General features: G+C 39.4%; 1 protein-coding gene across 5 annotated transcripts in view; it reads right to left on the bottom strand.

Annotated features, from left to right (window-relative positions):
* Nucleotides 1–242: 242 nt before the first annotated feature.
* The window catches only part of LOC105473965 (phosphotyrosine interaction domain containing 1), a 327,251-nt gene continuing 310,347 nt past the window's right edge, over nt 243–17,146 (bottom strand). For all 5 annotated transcript variants that reach the window (XM_071073492.1, XM_011728236.3, XM_071073493.1 and 2 more), the window contains one exon: nt 243–2,370. In XM_071073492.1, the coding sequence (XP_070929593.1) occupies nt 1,894–2,370 (477 nt within the window). In that variant the 3' untranslated portion in view covers nt 243–1,893. The remainder of the gene's footprint in view (nt 2,371–17,146) is intronic.

Genomic DNA, 17,146 nt, shown 5'->3' on the forward strand with positions numbered 1-17,146 from the left:
AAGACTCTGCACTGAAACAAACCCACCTTACTAAAGAACTATTTCAACTGTTGCCACGTCACCATCTCAGGGGCATGGAGAAACTAAAAACAAATTGAGCATTTAGAAAATAAAACTAGATTTTTAAACACAATCAAGGAATAGGTTATTTATGACACGGTTTAAAAATATTTTTGATACAACTACTTGATCTAATTTGTTCTTCATGTTTTTATTGCTTGAAAGAGGACAGACACATAAAGTATGAAACTCCTCAGCTTTATTAATGCAAACATATTTTTATTAAAGAATGAATGCATTTATGCTAAAGAATAGCTTACATATGTTGTAAAGCAACAAGCATATCTTCAAGAAGTGAGTCCTCTTCAATATGACTCCATGCTTATTCTACATGCCTGAAAACTGGGCCCACACACAGGGGCACACGTACACGCACACGAACGCAGATACGGACACACAGATACGCAGACCGAAATGCTGACACCATCACTCTCTAGATTGGATTAGCTCTCATTTAAGGCTTCTTAGGTGCTGCAGTGCCCCTAATATTACCAGGATTTAAAAGAGACGTTTAGGAAGGAGCAGCATGACTTGGAAAAGTAGTCATCTGCTCTTGGCCTCCAATGTATGTATTTTAACAAATACTTACAATTTCATTCTATGTTGACTCTGTGTTTTTAATGTTTAAAGAACCATGAAACTGAGAAATCTCAGGATTTTTTTTTAGCGAGAACTTCTCATTCAAAATTTTAAAAAATGGGCAATTCTGACCCTAAGATATCGATTTTATGATAACGCAATAAGATTTCCCTTTAGGTTAAGATGATGTGGGTTCTCTAGACAAGCCAAGATTATCTCATTCTCTATCTAAGTGCGATGCTGAGTGATGGAAGCGAGGCTTCCGTGGTGATACCAAATTGGATTTGAAGCTTGCCATCAAGGATGCATCAGACAGGACCATTCATTAAATAAGTTACCATAAATCTCAGCTGGATAAAAGGAGAGCTGACATAGAGTGTGTTCACTTGTTGGTCACTCATTACCCTTTGCCAAGGCTTCTGTTGTTGGGGTTGTTGTTCTAAACTCCTGGTTTGTTTGACTGTTTATTTCATTTGCTTGATTGTTTTCTTCCTTTTGGTGTCCTGCAATGTATGTTGAGATTCCATCCCTCTAGGGATGTGAGAAGGGGAAAGAGGGTGGATAGGGCAGGAGGAGGGAAAGGGAAGGGGCCATTAGTAATTGCAAGTATTCTAAGAAAATAGATGAAGTGAATACAATAAGAGGGTACTACTTGGTATATTTATGTAAATAAAAGCATTATCTGTAACTGTGAATTAACTGCCAACTATCAGGTTGTTAGTTGTAAAGCTCAATAAAGGCTGTGCTGATTTGCATACAGAGGAGGGCATCTGCCCTGGGAGAGGAACAGAGATATTCCTTCCTCCCTGTGGCCAGCGTCCCCATCAGCACCCTGCCCATCCCACTGGAGATCCCATAGGTGCCCCTAACATTCTTGTGGAATTTCATAAGGCAGACTGGAATGGCCCATCCAATAACAGCTGCAGAGTATTTGCCTGAGAGTGGTGAAAACTGGCATGGAGCTCTCCCACAGAGAGGCATTGGGAAATGAGAAAAACAAGAAGAGAGTCTAGAACCTTCCTCCCCATCCACACTCCCACCCTCCTCACAGTCACAGCAGCAGCAGGTTTCAATGTAACGTAATTACTTTAATGATACATTTCTTTAGATTTAGAATTGCTCTTCTGAATTTAAAAAGCTTGGTCAGCCAATAGTTTGGCAGTCTTTTCATCCCAAATTTGAAACGTTGCTTACTCATCGATTCCCTTGAACTCCGTGACCAATGCTGCCTTTGCTGAAGAGTCTCAAGTTCATTCAGCCGTCATCGGATTCCAATTCCTGGGAAACCTCTTCGGAGGAGCTGTTGCTGTGGATCCGCCCGTCACTCTTCATACTGTGGAAAGTCTTCCTGAAGGCCTCCATCATGGCGTGGGCCAGTTTCTTGGCCTCGAGCTTGCTCTCGCACTCCACGGCGTGGCAGTCCATCTGGTAGGACAGGTCGTCATTGATCTCCCTGTACACCCAGGCGAAGATGTTGGGGCTCACGTTGTGGTCGGCGGTGCAGTAGGCGATGCGGGCCACCTGGAAGGTATCCATGTGCACTGTGGCCTCCCCTTTGTGGTCGAGGTGATGGAGCCACACTTGGAATGGCCGGATTTCCAGGAGGGCATTGGCTGGAAAGACATCCTCTCGGGCTAGCGTGTGCTTCTTCCAGAGCTCAATGACCGGCTTTTCTGTGCAGCCTGACAAAAATTGCATGCCAGTGGTGGAGACTTTGCCCAGGTAGGTAACCTGCAGATGCAAGAGAGGAAGAAAATGGAGGCATCAGCAGAAGGCTCTTTGTTCTGATAGACTGAGTGAGTAGGTGTTTCACACAGTCACGGTGTCACAGTGGGAAGGTGAACACACTTCTTTCTTGCTCCCTGAAAGAATAACTCATCAGAATTTCTATCTTTTCTAACAAGTTGCCTACTTGGCAAATGTATTGAAATTATTTGAATAGAGCTGGATTTTAAAATCTAATTTCTAGAGAACTACTCTCCCTCTCCTTACTCCTTTTTTAAACCCCAATTAAAATGAAGAGTGTGATCTTTTACATAACTTGTCATTTCTTTAACATCATAAAGTCACTCAAAATTTATTTTCAGCCAAACGCACACATAATTGAATAATATGAAGGAATCAAAAGGACACTGCATTGCAAAAACAAAATCTTTATTTAACTTATCTCCTAGCCTGGGTCTCTTTCCAAATCTCTCAATGTTTGATTTCACTTAGGCTGCCTGCTTCTAATGCCAAGGACGCAAAAACTGTTCTCTTGAAATTATGGCCTAAAGCATGATAGTTTTCCTTCCCAAGATAATTTTTAAAAGTAACAGCAGTGCCCAGTTGTTTTTTAACCTAAACTGTTTTTGAACTGATGAGCATCTGGTGATCTGATAATCAACGAAAGATGTACAGATGAATTAAGAGTAGAATGCTGGCTTATCACTTAGCTAGATGGCAGTGTGAAAACTAAGAAGAATAATTCCAAAAGATTCAAATACTGTCTTTTTAAAAACTTGTTTATAATATGCCAAGAAGGGATTTTCATTCTTTCATTGTTTTATTCATCCCACAAAATACATAGAATTACTATTATTGGAGCATAGGCACTATGGGGAGGCATAAGATTTAAGAGATCATCTAAGAAATAACATGAAATAGTATATACTTACATTTAAAATTAGTGACACAAATAGAAACACTATGAATGCAAGGAGAGAAAGACCAGAAGAAGGTCCGTGGAAACAGTGAGAACTGAGAGGGGACATTCGGTCACAATGATGCCAAACAATGTTTCTGTTTACTGGGACAATACAGGCCACATATAAAAAATTAAAACACAGAAGTAAAGTACTATTGTATCTTTGTGACAAGAGTAGTCCCTTTAAGAAGGTAACTTTTTAATAAAGATGTGTAAGGGTGGTACATCACAGAAGTATTTATTGGGACCCTCTTATACACAATGGCAATCTAACACCTAGGCATGGGGGTTGCTATGAAACTGGGGAGGGCCGAATATCCACAGGAAAGAAATAATTGAACATTAATTCAGAGGACAGTCTTTGAGGCAGGTGAAGTTGAGGTTTAAATCCTGGCTCCACAGTTCACCAGGACAAAACTCTCACCCTTGACACATGCACAGCTATGACTATGATGTAAGGCAGGCCATGTAAAGGGCAAGAAGGGGAACAGCAAAGTACCGTGAGTGTTCAGTGGAGGAGGCAGTGGCATACTGAAGACAGAAGGCCTCAGGAAGAGGCATTGGATTTCAAAGCAATGGCCTGAAACTACACAGGAGCCCAGCAAGTCAAGACGGCTAAAGAGGAGGAGGGAACAGTAAAGGCAAGGCTGCAGTAGAGAAAGTCTCAGCCAGCTTGGACAAAGAGGCTGTGCTAACCTGAGCACACATAAACCCATAGCCTAAGACAGCCCTGGAGCAGAGGCCATGTAAGAGGTCCACGACCTCTGGATAAAAAATAGGCTGACCTTTGCGGGATCGCCCCACATCCAGTCTGAGGAATTGGGGCATCGTTGCTCCTGCTGGAATGCCACTGAAGGGCTAAGGTCCAAGGAGTGCCTGGATGTGATACAGGCTGTGAACTCAGACTTTCCTGATGCCAGGAAGAAAGGTGGATGGGGAGGCCTGACTGATAGCAGAAACACAGCCAGGGGATAAGGGTGGCCTGGATTAGGAACAGAAGCAGTGGGAAAGGACAGGAGGAGGCAAAGGGAATAATATTGCAGGACGAAAACTAACAATACAGGGTGAGTATCCCTTAGATAAAATGCTTGGGACCAGAAGTATTTCAAATTTCAGCTATTTTCAGATGTTGGAATACTTGCATATACATAATGAGATATCTTGGGGAGATAACCTAAGTCTGAACATGAAATTTATTTATGATTATGATTCATACATAGCCATTAGTTTTACCTAATATTTTAAATCATTTTATGCATCAAAGTTCATGAAATTGAGCTATCAGAAAGCAAAGGTGTCACTATCTCAGCCACTCATGTGGACAATCTGTGAACGTTTGGCACCAAATAAATTGTGGTGTTTATGCACCAAATAAATTGTGCATAAACAGAAAATGCCAACACATTTAAAAAGGCAGCCCACCCAATGGGAGAAAATATTTGCAAATCATATATGTAATAAGTAATTAATATCTGGAATACATACAGAACACCTAAAAGTCAATGACAAAAAGTAAAAAATCCCAACTTAAAAATGGGTAAAGGTATCCACAGTGGACTGAATAAAGAAAATGTGGTACATACACACCATGTATAAATACTACTCAGCCACGAAAAGAACAAAATCATGTCCTTTGCGACCACATGGATATAGCTGGAGGCCACTGTCTGAAGTGAATGCAGGAACAGAAAACCAAATACCACATGTTCTCAGCATCCAATTCAAACTCTGCACTAATCAGAACATTACGAGCTGTCACCCAAACAATTTAATACGAAGTTACCCTAGCCATCATCCTATTATCCTATTATCAGTTCTACTCATAAGCAGATATTATCGGTTCTACTAATAAGTGGCTCACTCAATTTATATATACTTATTACAACGGTTCTACCAATAAGCGGCTATGATCAGTTCAACTTTTAAGCAGCTATTATCAGTTCTACTAATAAGCAGCTTACTCAATTTATATATACTTATCACAACACAAGAACCCCTCTGACTACTCTTACCACTTGTTTACTCACTTATAAGTAGGAGTAAACATTGAGTACACATGGACATAAAGATGGGAACAACAGACACTAGGGACTACTAGGAGGGGGAGGGTTGTGGGGGTGAGGGTTGAAAACTACCTACCAGGCATCATGCTCACTGCCTGGGTAACGGGATCATTAACACACCAAACCTTGGCAACACACAACTTACCCATATAACAAATCTGCACTTGTACCCCGGGACCTAAAAGTTGAAAAAAGGCTTTAAAAAATAAACTTTCTGTATGGCAATCCCTGGGGGGAAAAATGGGCAATGGAAATTAATAGATATTTTTTGAAGCCAAAAAAAAACATGAAAAGATGCTACCATCCTTAGAAAAATGCAAACCAAAACTACAATTAAATACCACTTCACACCTGTTAGGATGGCTGCTAAAAATACAAAAATTAGCCAGGCGTGATGGTGTGCACCTGTAATCCCACCTACTCAGAAGGCTGAGGCAGGAGAATCGCTTGAAACCGGGAGTCAGAGGTTGCAGTGAGCTGAGATCACATCACTGCACTCCAGCCTGGGTGACAGAGTGACACTCTGTCTCAAAAAATAATAATAATAAATAAATTAAAAGTAGAATTACTATATGACTTGTAGTTCCACTTCTGGGTATATATACACCCCAAAGAATTGAAAGATGTGTATCAAAGAGAGATTGTACACGTTTATAGCAATACTATTTGCAATAGCTAAAAAGTAGAAGCAATCCAAGTGTCCATTGACAGATGAATGAATAAACAAAACATAGTATATACGTATAAAGGAATATTATTCAGCCCTAAAAAGGAAGGAAATTCTGACAGATACTACAACATGGATGAATTTTGATGACATTATCCTAAGTAAAATACACCAGCCACAAAAAAACAAGTACTGTATGATTCTATTTGTATGAGGTATTTAGAGTAGTTAACATCAAAGAAACAGACCAATTAGAATTGTGGTTGTCAAGGGATTGGGGGAGGGACGAATGAGGAGTTACTGTTTAATGGATGCAGCTTTGCAAGATGAAGAGCGTTCTGGAGATGGTTGCTGGTGATAGTTGTGTTCATTATGAATGTATTTAATACCACTGAACTGTGTGCTTAAAAATGGTTAAGATGGTGAGTTTTATGTTGTATGTATTTTACCAAACTAAAAATAAATTAGGGGAAAAGGCATATGGAGGAAATTAACTTTAGTACCTGAAATGAGGTATATTTATTTTTACTATTCACCAAAACTAGAAATAACTATTTTTATGTTTGGCAGAAAAAAATCCTGATTTCCTCTAAAGGCTCTCTCTCTTTCTCTGATATTTTTCTAAAAAATTGCATAGAGAAATATATATCATGACATAATTTAAAAATGCTTCTAAAAATCCTTATTGCAAGTTGTAGATGATTCACTACAATGAAAACCAATTTCATAGTAGTAAAATTTTGATAACTAAGAGAAAATATCTTCCTCTTTATAAATATGTATTACTTATAAAATAAACATTTTAAAGGAAATAAAGTTGTATTTTGGAGGTGTACTGGAGAGATGAGTGGAGCACAGATAAGTAGTTTAAATGAGATTATACAAATTTGAAATATATTATCTATATGAAATTATATAAATTCAAAGAAATATTGTTAACAGCTGGGTGCAGTGGCTCATGCCTATAATCCCAGCACTTCAGGAGGCCAAGGCAGGCAGATCATGAGGTCAGGAGTTTGAGACAAGCCTGGCCAATATGGTGAAACCCCATCTCTACTAAAAATACAAAAATTAACTGGGTGTGGTGGCAGACACCTGTAGTCACAGGTACTGGGGAGGCTGAGGCAGAAGAATCACTTGAACCTGGGAGGCAGAGGTTGCAGTGAGTTGAGATCATGCTACTGCACTCCAGCCTGGACGACAGAACAAGACTCTGTCTCAAAAAAAAAAAGAAATATTGTTAACAAGTTGGCACTTCTTAAAGAAATACAGGGGCTAGGCGTGGTAGCTCAGGCCTGTAATCCCAGCACTTTGGGAGGCCAAAGTGGGTGGATCACTTGAGGTCAGGAGTTCAAGACCAGCCTGGCCAACATGGTGAAACCCATCTCAACTAAAACTACAAAAATTAGATGGGTATGGTGGTGCACGCCTGTAGTCTCAGCTACTCAGGAGGCTTGAGCAGGAGAATTGATTGAACCTGCAGGAGGCGGAGGTTGCAGTGGGCTATGATGCACCACTGCATTCTAGTCTGGGCAACAGAGTGTGACCTTGTCTCAAAAAAGAAAGAAAAGAAAAGAGAAACATAGGAAAACAATTATTTGAATGGGGCTTCCTAGAAGTGGAATGGAAATAATTCTTTAAAAAGCATGTCCCTAAAAATAGAATGCAAAGGGATAAAATGACGTAGCAAGACCATCTCCCCTCAGAAACTCTTTTAAATCAGCCCTGCTGTTATCCATAATGGCCCAAGTTCCGGAATCCTGACCTATGTCTGTGCACTTTGCTCTAGGAAGTCAATTATTTACTGCCTGTCCACACATTTCTTAATTCTCCCATTAAATTCTCCAGAGTTTGGCATTAACCCATAATGTTGACTGTAAGTCACTGAAAAACACTATTCAGACCTTTTTTCAAAAAGTGAACTTCTCTCTTTTTATATATATAGTTTAATAGAAATGCATCTTGTAGCTCTGATTTTCAAGGGAAATTGAGTAAAAACTGTTTTAAAAAATTAATTGTCTCACAATACCAATGATTCAGTTATGCTCTGCATGCAACCATGTCCCCTGTGTATTTGGACCATGGAGTTCCCATGTCTGAATAAACAGAAACCTTATAATATGGGCCATTACACCTGTATATTTCTACATCAACACTGTTACAGGGACTTACTCTAAATATAAATAGAGAGGTCTCCTCCTGCCACAGTTTCTCTCATGTGGGAAAATTCCCTTTAATGTTCTTCTGTGGGCACATCCTCCTTATGAGTAAGAACACAGAACTCAATGTGCAAGGCTGCTTCTGGGGGTTCCACAACCAACATAGCTGTGCACCAATGTCAGGCTTGCTTAAGGAGAATCCTGTTATCCTGTCTATGAAAGAGGTGAATTCTTTCTAGATGAATCATAGGCCCTGTCTTTAAGAGTTGCCATCTTCCAGAGCCACAAAGTAGACAGAAAACATCATCTTATAAAATTGGTCACAAAATGTGTCCAAAATGATACACAGATTTTTCTTTAAGCCTTCACCACCCAGGGTGCTGGAACAAAGGGACTTGGAAGGCGAGAAGAGTAGTCTTCAGGAAAAGTAACAACTAGCTGGAAATTGCAGTAAATACCAGCTTCTTTTCTATGGTGGCAGAAACAGGCACTGGGCACGAAACTTATTACAAATGAATCATTCTGAGAGAAATAAAATGAACACTTTCCCCATGTGTCATTCCATGGCATAAACCGATGTCCCAAACACAGACATTTGCAATGTGTGTAAATAGACTTGCCCAACCCCAACTGAAGAAGTTATTTGAGAATATTCATAGCCTGTGAAAATATAGAGAGGCTGTGAAGCCAAGGGACCCGCCAGAGTGTCTGCAGTGTTCACAGCATCGGATCAGGAGACAGCAGTGTCCTCAGAATCTCTCCTTCCAACTCATGAGTTTTCCAACACCCCAGCCAGCTCTTCATTCATGAATCACCATTCCCTGCCCATCTGTGTCAAAACAAACTTGGTTGCCTGAAAGTTATACTTCTGGCTGAGCAGTACCATTTGTTTCCCTTGGTGGCCGGTCCGTACTTCATTCTGGCCTGAGAAGCTGCTGTTTTGAACCTGACTCACCTCACGCTAGATTGGAGAGTGGGATGAAAAGGGTCATATCAAGGGTTCCCAAACAAAGATGGAAGATGGGATGGATGATTGTACAAGAACCCAAGCACCTGGTTTCCTGGAGTTCTTCGACTTTCCAAGCTGGATGAGCCCAGCTTCACAAGCTTAGCTTGGGTTCCACTTACTGCTGGGCTTCTCAAGAATGACAAGCCAAGAATAAACTGGAGGCCTCTCTTGAGATATAAAAGACTTTGCTGTAACTAACACAAAAACAGAAAACCAAACGCCGCATGTTCTCATTCATAAGTGGGAGCTGAACAATGAGAACACATGGACACAGGGAGGGAAACATCACACAACGGGGCCTGTTGGGGGCTGGGGGCCTAGGGGAGGGAGAGCATTAGGAGAAATAACTAATGTAGATGACACGTTGATGGGTGCAGCAAACCACCATGGCATGTGTATGCCTATGTAATAAACCTGCACGTTCTGCACATGTATCCCAGAACTTAAAAGTATAATAAAAAAATAAAAATAAACTTTGCTGTTTTTCCTTTGTCTGTAGGACATAAAATATGTACCCAGCTGACATAAAATAGCATGATAGGAAAGGAGAATGGAGGAAACTTTGCTGGGAATCCTAATAGTCTTTGGGTTCCAAGGCAGAAGATGAGAAAAAGAAAAGCCGCTCTTAACCCTGGGCAGAATACCAGAGTCAAGCTCTTCTTCCATCACATGAATTCCCACCTGCACCTTCCAGAGAAAAGGCTAAGGGTGCAACACAGAGATTTACGACCTCACTTGAATCCACTGCTTTCTTGCTGGCCACAGAGGTGAGGAATTCACTGGGCACTTTGAAGAGTGGAGATGGATCTACATGCCAATTTCTCAACAATCTAAATCACAAACACTGATTGGATAATTATGACCACGAACCTGTATTACAAGCTTTAAGCCATGAAGAAAGTATTAAAGGATAGATGCTGTTCATAGTGAAATCTATGAAATTATTGTCAGCACGATAATACATTTTGGAGGTCTAGAAGAATGCAGAGGGAAGACACAAAGGGGGCTACTAGAACCAATTCCTGGTTCCTGGGAATCACTAACAGGAACAGGACCAGTGGCAGGACTTCCTCTATGCCAGGTACTTGGCTAAATGCTTTATATGGATCATTAATCCTCATAATAATTCCATAAGGTATATAATAGCTGTTTCATAGATTAGGGAACTTGTAAGAGGCTGAAGTAACTTGCCCAAGGTCACAGAGTGGCCAGAACTTGAACCTGGACAGTAGGATCCAGAAACCTGGCTCACATTTGCCACATCCTAACTGCCCTTCCCAAGGCTGGTCCCTTTAGACTTGTGGTGAGCCTGCCAACAGGATCCTCTCTGGCTCCTCCTGGAGCTCCCTGCCCAGTTTCAGCATCAGCCATCAAGGAGTTGCAGGTCCTCCATCAGTCTTCCTGGACCCTGGAGAAACCCATAAAAATAGCAAAGGGGAGTGGTAATCTGGGAACTATTTTCAATACTTCAAAAGGGCAGAGAAAAGCTGTTTTCTGACAGTGTCTCTTTTATTGTGTATGTGTGTGTGTGTACGCGTATAATATGTGTGTATATATATAATATATTGTGTGTATATAGGTGTGGATATATAATATATATAATATTGTGTGTGTGTGTATATATATATAAGCAAAAAATGAATTCACATTTACATAATGTGATTTATTGGGCAAATAAAATTGCTCTAAACATGGAGCCTATGACAGAAAATATGTACCTGTCAATGATCACATTGGAACACAATGATCAAAACTAGGCCACTCATTTTCCACTGAGAAGTCAGTGGCAGTCCCAGAGCCCACCAGTGAGAGAATCAGTTCTTGGGCCCATGTCTCCCAACTCTAAGAAAAATGTTCCTTCCGTCTCAGCTTGTGACTCCTTAAGCTAACTTCTATAATAAGGCATATAATTAGACACAGTGATGGCTGATTTTATGTATGGATTTGGGTAGGGCATGGTGCCCACTCTTAGGTCAAACACCAGCCTAAATGTTGCTGTGAAGATATTCTTTTTTAGATGTGATTAACATTTAAATCAGTAGACTATGAATAAAGCAGATTACACTTCATAATGTAGGTAGGTCTCATCCAATAAGGTTAAGACCTTAGTAGAGAGAACAGATGCCCCAAGAAGGAAGAAAATCTGCCTCTAGACTGATTTCTGACTCAAGACTGCAACACCTCTTCCCTGGGTCTCCTGTCTGCCCACCTTCCCTTAAAATGTTGGAACTTGCCAGACCCTACAATCATGTGAGTCAATTATTTTAAAGATATGTCTCTGTCTCTCTCTCTCTCTCTCTCTCTCTCTCTCTCTCAATCTCTCTCTCTCTCCCTCCCTCCCTCCCCCTACTCACAAACACACACACACATACACATACACATATAAATGGGTCAATCACTTATATGTATGTGTGTGTACCAACCTAACACCACTCATTTGTTACAAATGTAATGACTCTGATACCCAAAGATCTGAGAACACTTGCCCCAAATCCCACAGCTGGTCTCAGAAAAGTGAGATGTAGAACCCAAGTCTTCCACCACAAAACAAAAGCTCTTTCCACTGCTTTCCACTTCCTCTTTCACTTGAAGAGGATTCAGACACCTTAGTTTCAATTCTTATATCATTTACCTTTTCTCTGGCCATTTCTTCAAGAGTCCATATTGAGACCAAGACCTAGTCAGGGACAGCAAAATGTAATGGTCACCCTACCAAGGCTTTTTAAACATCCTGCAAGGTGGTTGGAGTCAAAGGCAGTTAAACTGTCCTTAATTAGAGATGTGTTTGCATAGCCCAGGGATTTTAAATTATAATGCGTCAATCATTGAAAGAAAACAACAGTGCAGCATAGTTAATATTCAGACATCATATTCCTAAAGAACTCTGACATGGTGTTTAACAAAGCAGACCATTCCCACTTCAAAGAATAATTCCAAAAAGCAAACGTTAAATCTGTGCCATGTTGGTTCTTACCCTACCTCTCGTGCATTGTGTATCAACATACTAGACAACACATGTTAAAAAATTGCTCTTGGAGCCCAACACTATGGTGGGTAGGACTTTGCACATCCCTCAATAAAGGCAGTTGAAACCCTCAGAAGGTCAACCCAAGAGGCTTGGTCTCAGCTCAGAGTACGCCTGGGCATCCTTTTTGGTTGCAATCGCTCCAGAGTCCTCCCCCTCAGCCCTACAGGCTTCTGTGTGTCATCCTCAGGAAGCTCAAATGACTTTGAATCAAAGCTAGGGTTTTTTCTTGTGTTTGATTTGTTGTCAGAGTGAGTCTTTGATACCATTTTGGGGTCTGTCTTTTGGCAGATCTACTTCACTTCATCAGGATAAAGGTGGATCTAGGCCGGGTGTGGTAGTTCATGCCTGTAATCCTAGCACTTTGGGAGAATGAGGCAGGCAGATCATGAGGTCAGGAGGTCTAGACCAGCCTGGCCAACACAGTGAAACCCCGCCTCTACTAAAAACACAAAAATTAGCTGGGCGTGGTGGCAGGCACCTGTAACACTTCAATCTGGGCAACAGAGCTAGACTCCAACTCAAAAACAAAACAAACAAACAAACAAAAAAACAACGAAAATGGATCTAGCTGTCCTATGGCTAGACTGGGATGAAGCTCACTAATTGTCATTCTCCATGAGGCTACCCTCCAAGTCTTCTGCCTAATGTCTGCTTAGCCAGGTTTACTTGCCTGACCAGGAAGCAGAGGGTAAACTTAGCTGCCTAAACAAGGCCTTCCTCTAACTTTATCAGTCTGCTTTTGTTCGTTTTTCTAAATGGAATGATTATGACCCAGAAAGGCATACAGACTTACTCTTAATTTTTTTAATAGACTCAAACGTGCCAATTTCATAAAGTACACAATCTCTAGGGCACATTTATGCACATGCCTTGATTGGGAGATATTTTTTTCAGTAACTTTCCTAAAGCTAAAAATATTGAGAAAATTTAAAAAATGTTTAACATTTTTCCCCAAGTATTTGCATAGGTTATGTTGACATAATCTATAAAAATATTAATAGAAATTTTATTAGGAAATGTATGTTTTATTATAGAAATATATACCATGGAGGAAAATGTATCAAGACCCAATATCAAGTAATAACTAAGTACTATTTTTGAACTCTAGCAAAGAGGTGAACATTCCTTCATCTGTTAAATACAGCATGTGCCCCACAATTAGGGAGCAAAATGACAGATTTATTTCTGCTATTTGTATTATAACTTCGTTCCAATGATGCAGAGTGACTTGAGATTTTGTGCCCCATTTTGCACTTATCAAGCAGTCCCCATGTGCAATTTGTCCTGTCAATTGGCTCTTGGATGTGTGAAGCTTGGAAATACTGTCATTGTCACTGTCAAAGACAGAAGCGATTTATCTTGAAGGTACTGAAGTGTGCCCCTGAAGACAAAGTCACTTAATAAAAATGACACCACATTGAAATACACATCCCCTCATGTGGCCCCTTCTGGTGAGCTGGCCTTAGGATGATGAAACCTGGAGCTGTTCCACCCAGCGGCCCAAGAACAATTTATTTCCTGACAGGTCTGATACCTCTCCCTCTGCTTTCTAGTCAGAACAGTATACTGAAAAGCCACAGAAATTCAGCAGAGCTCTCTAGGCCCTAACACGCTCACAATGAGAAAATTCTCTAAATGATAAATCGATATCAAGCGCACTGCTTGAGAGTCATCCTGACAAATGGATTCAAGGGACAAACAGTGTGGCGGGGGAAAAGTGTCACCAATTTTAGTCCTTGGAGCACTTTATCAATTCATTTTCTTTTGTGCACAACTCATTAGGAATGGATCACAGACGGCCCTAAACATTTAGAAAGAATAACATTGAGACACCGTGTGGTTAGAGGTCATAAACACACAAATCTACTGGCTACAAGTCCAGAGATCCTAGTAAGCAACCAGTGGAGATTTGGAATACAAGAAGGAGGGGTACACTGAAGCTAATTAGACATGGAATTGCTACATATTCTAGAGAAATGAAGACATGTTTAAATACAAACCTTTATATGAATGTTCATAACTTTATTTGCAATAGCCAAAAACTAGCAGTCTAGATGTCTTTCATCAGATAAATGGTTAAGCAAACTGTAGTACATCCATATCATGGGATACCACTCAGCAATAAGAAGGAATAACCTTTGATATGTGGAACAATTTGGATGAATCTCTAGGGAATTATACTGAGTGAAAGTCAGCCTCCAAAGGTTACATACTATATGATTCCATTTATATATAAATTTTGATATAACAAAACCTTAGAACTGGAGAACAGATTACTGGTTGTCAGGGATTAGGGACGGGGACTACATTTTATTTATAATTATCAAAATGTATCATATATTTGTTGTTCCAATCAATGGATATTAATACTAATTGTAAGGATAATTCAAACCAAAGAAATATTTAAACTTAAAGATGTATTGTTACAGAAAATAATTTTTGAAAATTTCAATTGTTTATACATTTTTCTTGCAGAGAAAATATGACAGGGTAGACAATAAATGATTAAGCAACAGTTATGAAATCCACTCTCTCCCTTTATGAGGGAGAAAAGGAGGTAACCCTAGAGAAAGAAAGAACCTAGTCTAATCTTATTGTCAACTTGTTAATTACCACATCTTCTGCTGTTTGCAAGTAAGCAAATCCTTGTCTGTGAAATTCTTCTTGTAGGATATACCTGCTTGCCTAGAATCGGTAAACAAACCTGAAATATGTGAATTTATGGCATATAGCTTCCAAGAAAGAATCTCACAATGTAACTAAGTATAAAATGGAGATGTTTCAAGATTAAAAGGGTGCCCTCTACTTAAGTAATGTCACTGTATACAGTATTAGGTATTTTCTGTGCCAATTTGAGCCAGACTATACATAATGCAGCAAGAAAGGATTGAGGGTGCTGTACTGACAGTCCTAGCTCACATTCATTCTGTTTTGCTTGTGCTTTCTAATTATTTGATTCTTTGTAATTATTAGTAAAATTTGGTACTAGATGAGCTTTTTTATTTGAATATCCAATTCTTTGTGTAATCTCACAGAGTAATAAATAAAAGACTCAACCATAAACTTATATTAGGTTGAAATTCTATGTGGAAAATAGAAGGGCTATTAAAGTTCAAGGAAAAACAAACACAAAATTTATGATTATTAAAGAAGAGCTTGTTCGTGATATTTTTAAAGAGAGGCCAGCTTGGTGTTTAGATTATATTAGCTACATTTAAAAGAGCCATGTAGAAAATTATTTAAAATAACAGTCTTTAACATATGCCAGAAATTATATCCCTTGCAACTATTTAACTTAGAACAAAAATATTTGATATGTACTTAAAAATGTGTGGTTAACTAGAATATTAATATATTTGGTAGAAAACTGAATGAAATCCTTAGATTATCTCTTACCTGACAGAGTCTTATTTAAAATATCTACTCATAGTATTACATAATTAGAGAAATGCAAATTAAGACAACACTGAGATACCTCTCTCACCAGACATACTAATGAAAAGTAAAATGTATGGCCCATATTCTGTTAGCAAGGCTGCAGAGAAACAGACACACATATATTGATGGTTGGAATGCAACTTAGTATAACCCTTTTGGAAGGGAACTGTCATTCTATAACAAAATTCTGTATGTCTTTTGAATCATCAAGATCATACCTAGGAATTTACACTGAAGATACTCTTCAACATGAGAACACATAATCACAGTTTATCCAATGTTGCATTATTTGTAATCATAAGATACACAAAACAATCTAAATGCTCGTACCAAATAAAGCAGTTGAATACATTACAGTAAATCCATCTAATCTACTATTCAACATGTGTATTTGAAAATGAGTGAGAAAGAAGAAGAAGAAAAAAAAGGCTGGGCACAGTGGCTCACGCCAGTAATTCCAGCATTTTGGGAAGCTGAGAAGGGTGGATCACCTGAGGTCAGGAGTTTGAGACCAGCCTGGCCAACATGGTGAAACCCCGTCTCTACTAAAAATACAAAAAAAATCGCGCCACTGCAACCCCAGCCTGGGCAACAAAGCAAGACACTGTCAAAAAAAAAAAAAAAAAAAAAGGGAAAAAAAGTTAAAAAAAAAGGGGGGGGGGGTTTGTGTAAGCAAGTAGGGGAAGTAAAAGCATATATTTTTATATATTTGTTTGTGAACAAAGAAACCAGAAGAAAAAAACTGATTACCAACATGCAGTGGTTGCTTGGGAATGGGGTTAAAATAATGGGGATGTGGGAATGGGTAGAAGGCATGAAGAAGTGATACTTCTTTAAGTATACCTTTTTGTATAGTTGTGACTTTCAGAATCATGGATACAAAAATTAATACAATCAAGAGAAACCGGGTGAAAATATTCAACATATAACCAAAATAAAAATGAGTAAACCTAACTGGATTGCAAATGAAAAACAGAACTGCAGTGAAGAGAGGAAAAAGCAAGCTCAAATAACATTTTAACACGGTATTTGGACAATATTCCCTCTGGCTAAAGACAGAAAAACTATAAACCATTATTGTACTTTAGTTAGTAGATTTATTTTTCAAAGTGCCCTAGACTTACAATGCTGAATTCATGCGTATCAAAGAAATAAGTTAAAAAGTAGCTATATAGTAAATGCTGAGAACCACGTTTCTCATTGTTAAAGAGAGTTACACATATGGAAAGTCGGGGGGCTACACAGAACCCTGGGACATTAGAGTGGAATTGGAGTAATTCCAAATCCATGGCTATCAATATATATAGACATGTAGACACTGATATCAATATACAGGTGAGTTTCTGTGTACATGCATATATACATGTACTTCTTAGCTGTGCCTAGCACCCTGCGAGCAGTAATGTGCCCAGCACTGTGAGCATAACTAAAGCCCAGATCTTGGTTTCTAAATATCG

This window comes from Macaca nemestrina, chromosome 11 (assembly GCF_043159975.1).
Source record: "Macaca nemestrina isolate mMacNem1 chromosome 11, mMacNem.hap1, whole genome shotgun sequence".
Classification (NCBI taxonomy): Eukaryota; Metazoa; Chordata; class Mammalia; order Primates; family Cercopithecidae; genus Macaca; species Macaca nemestrina.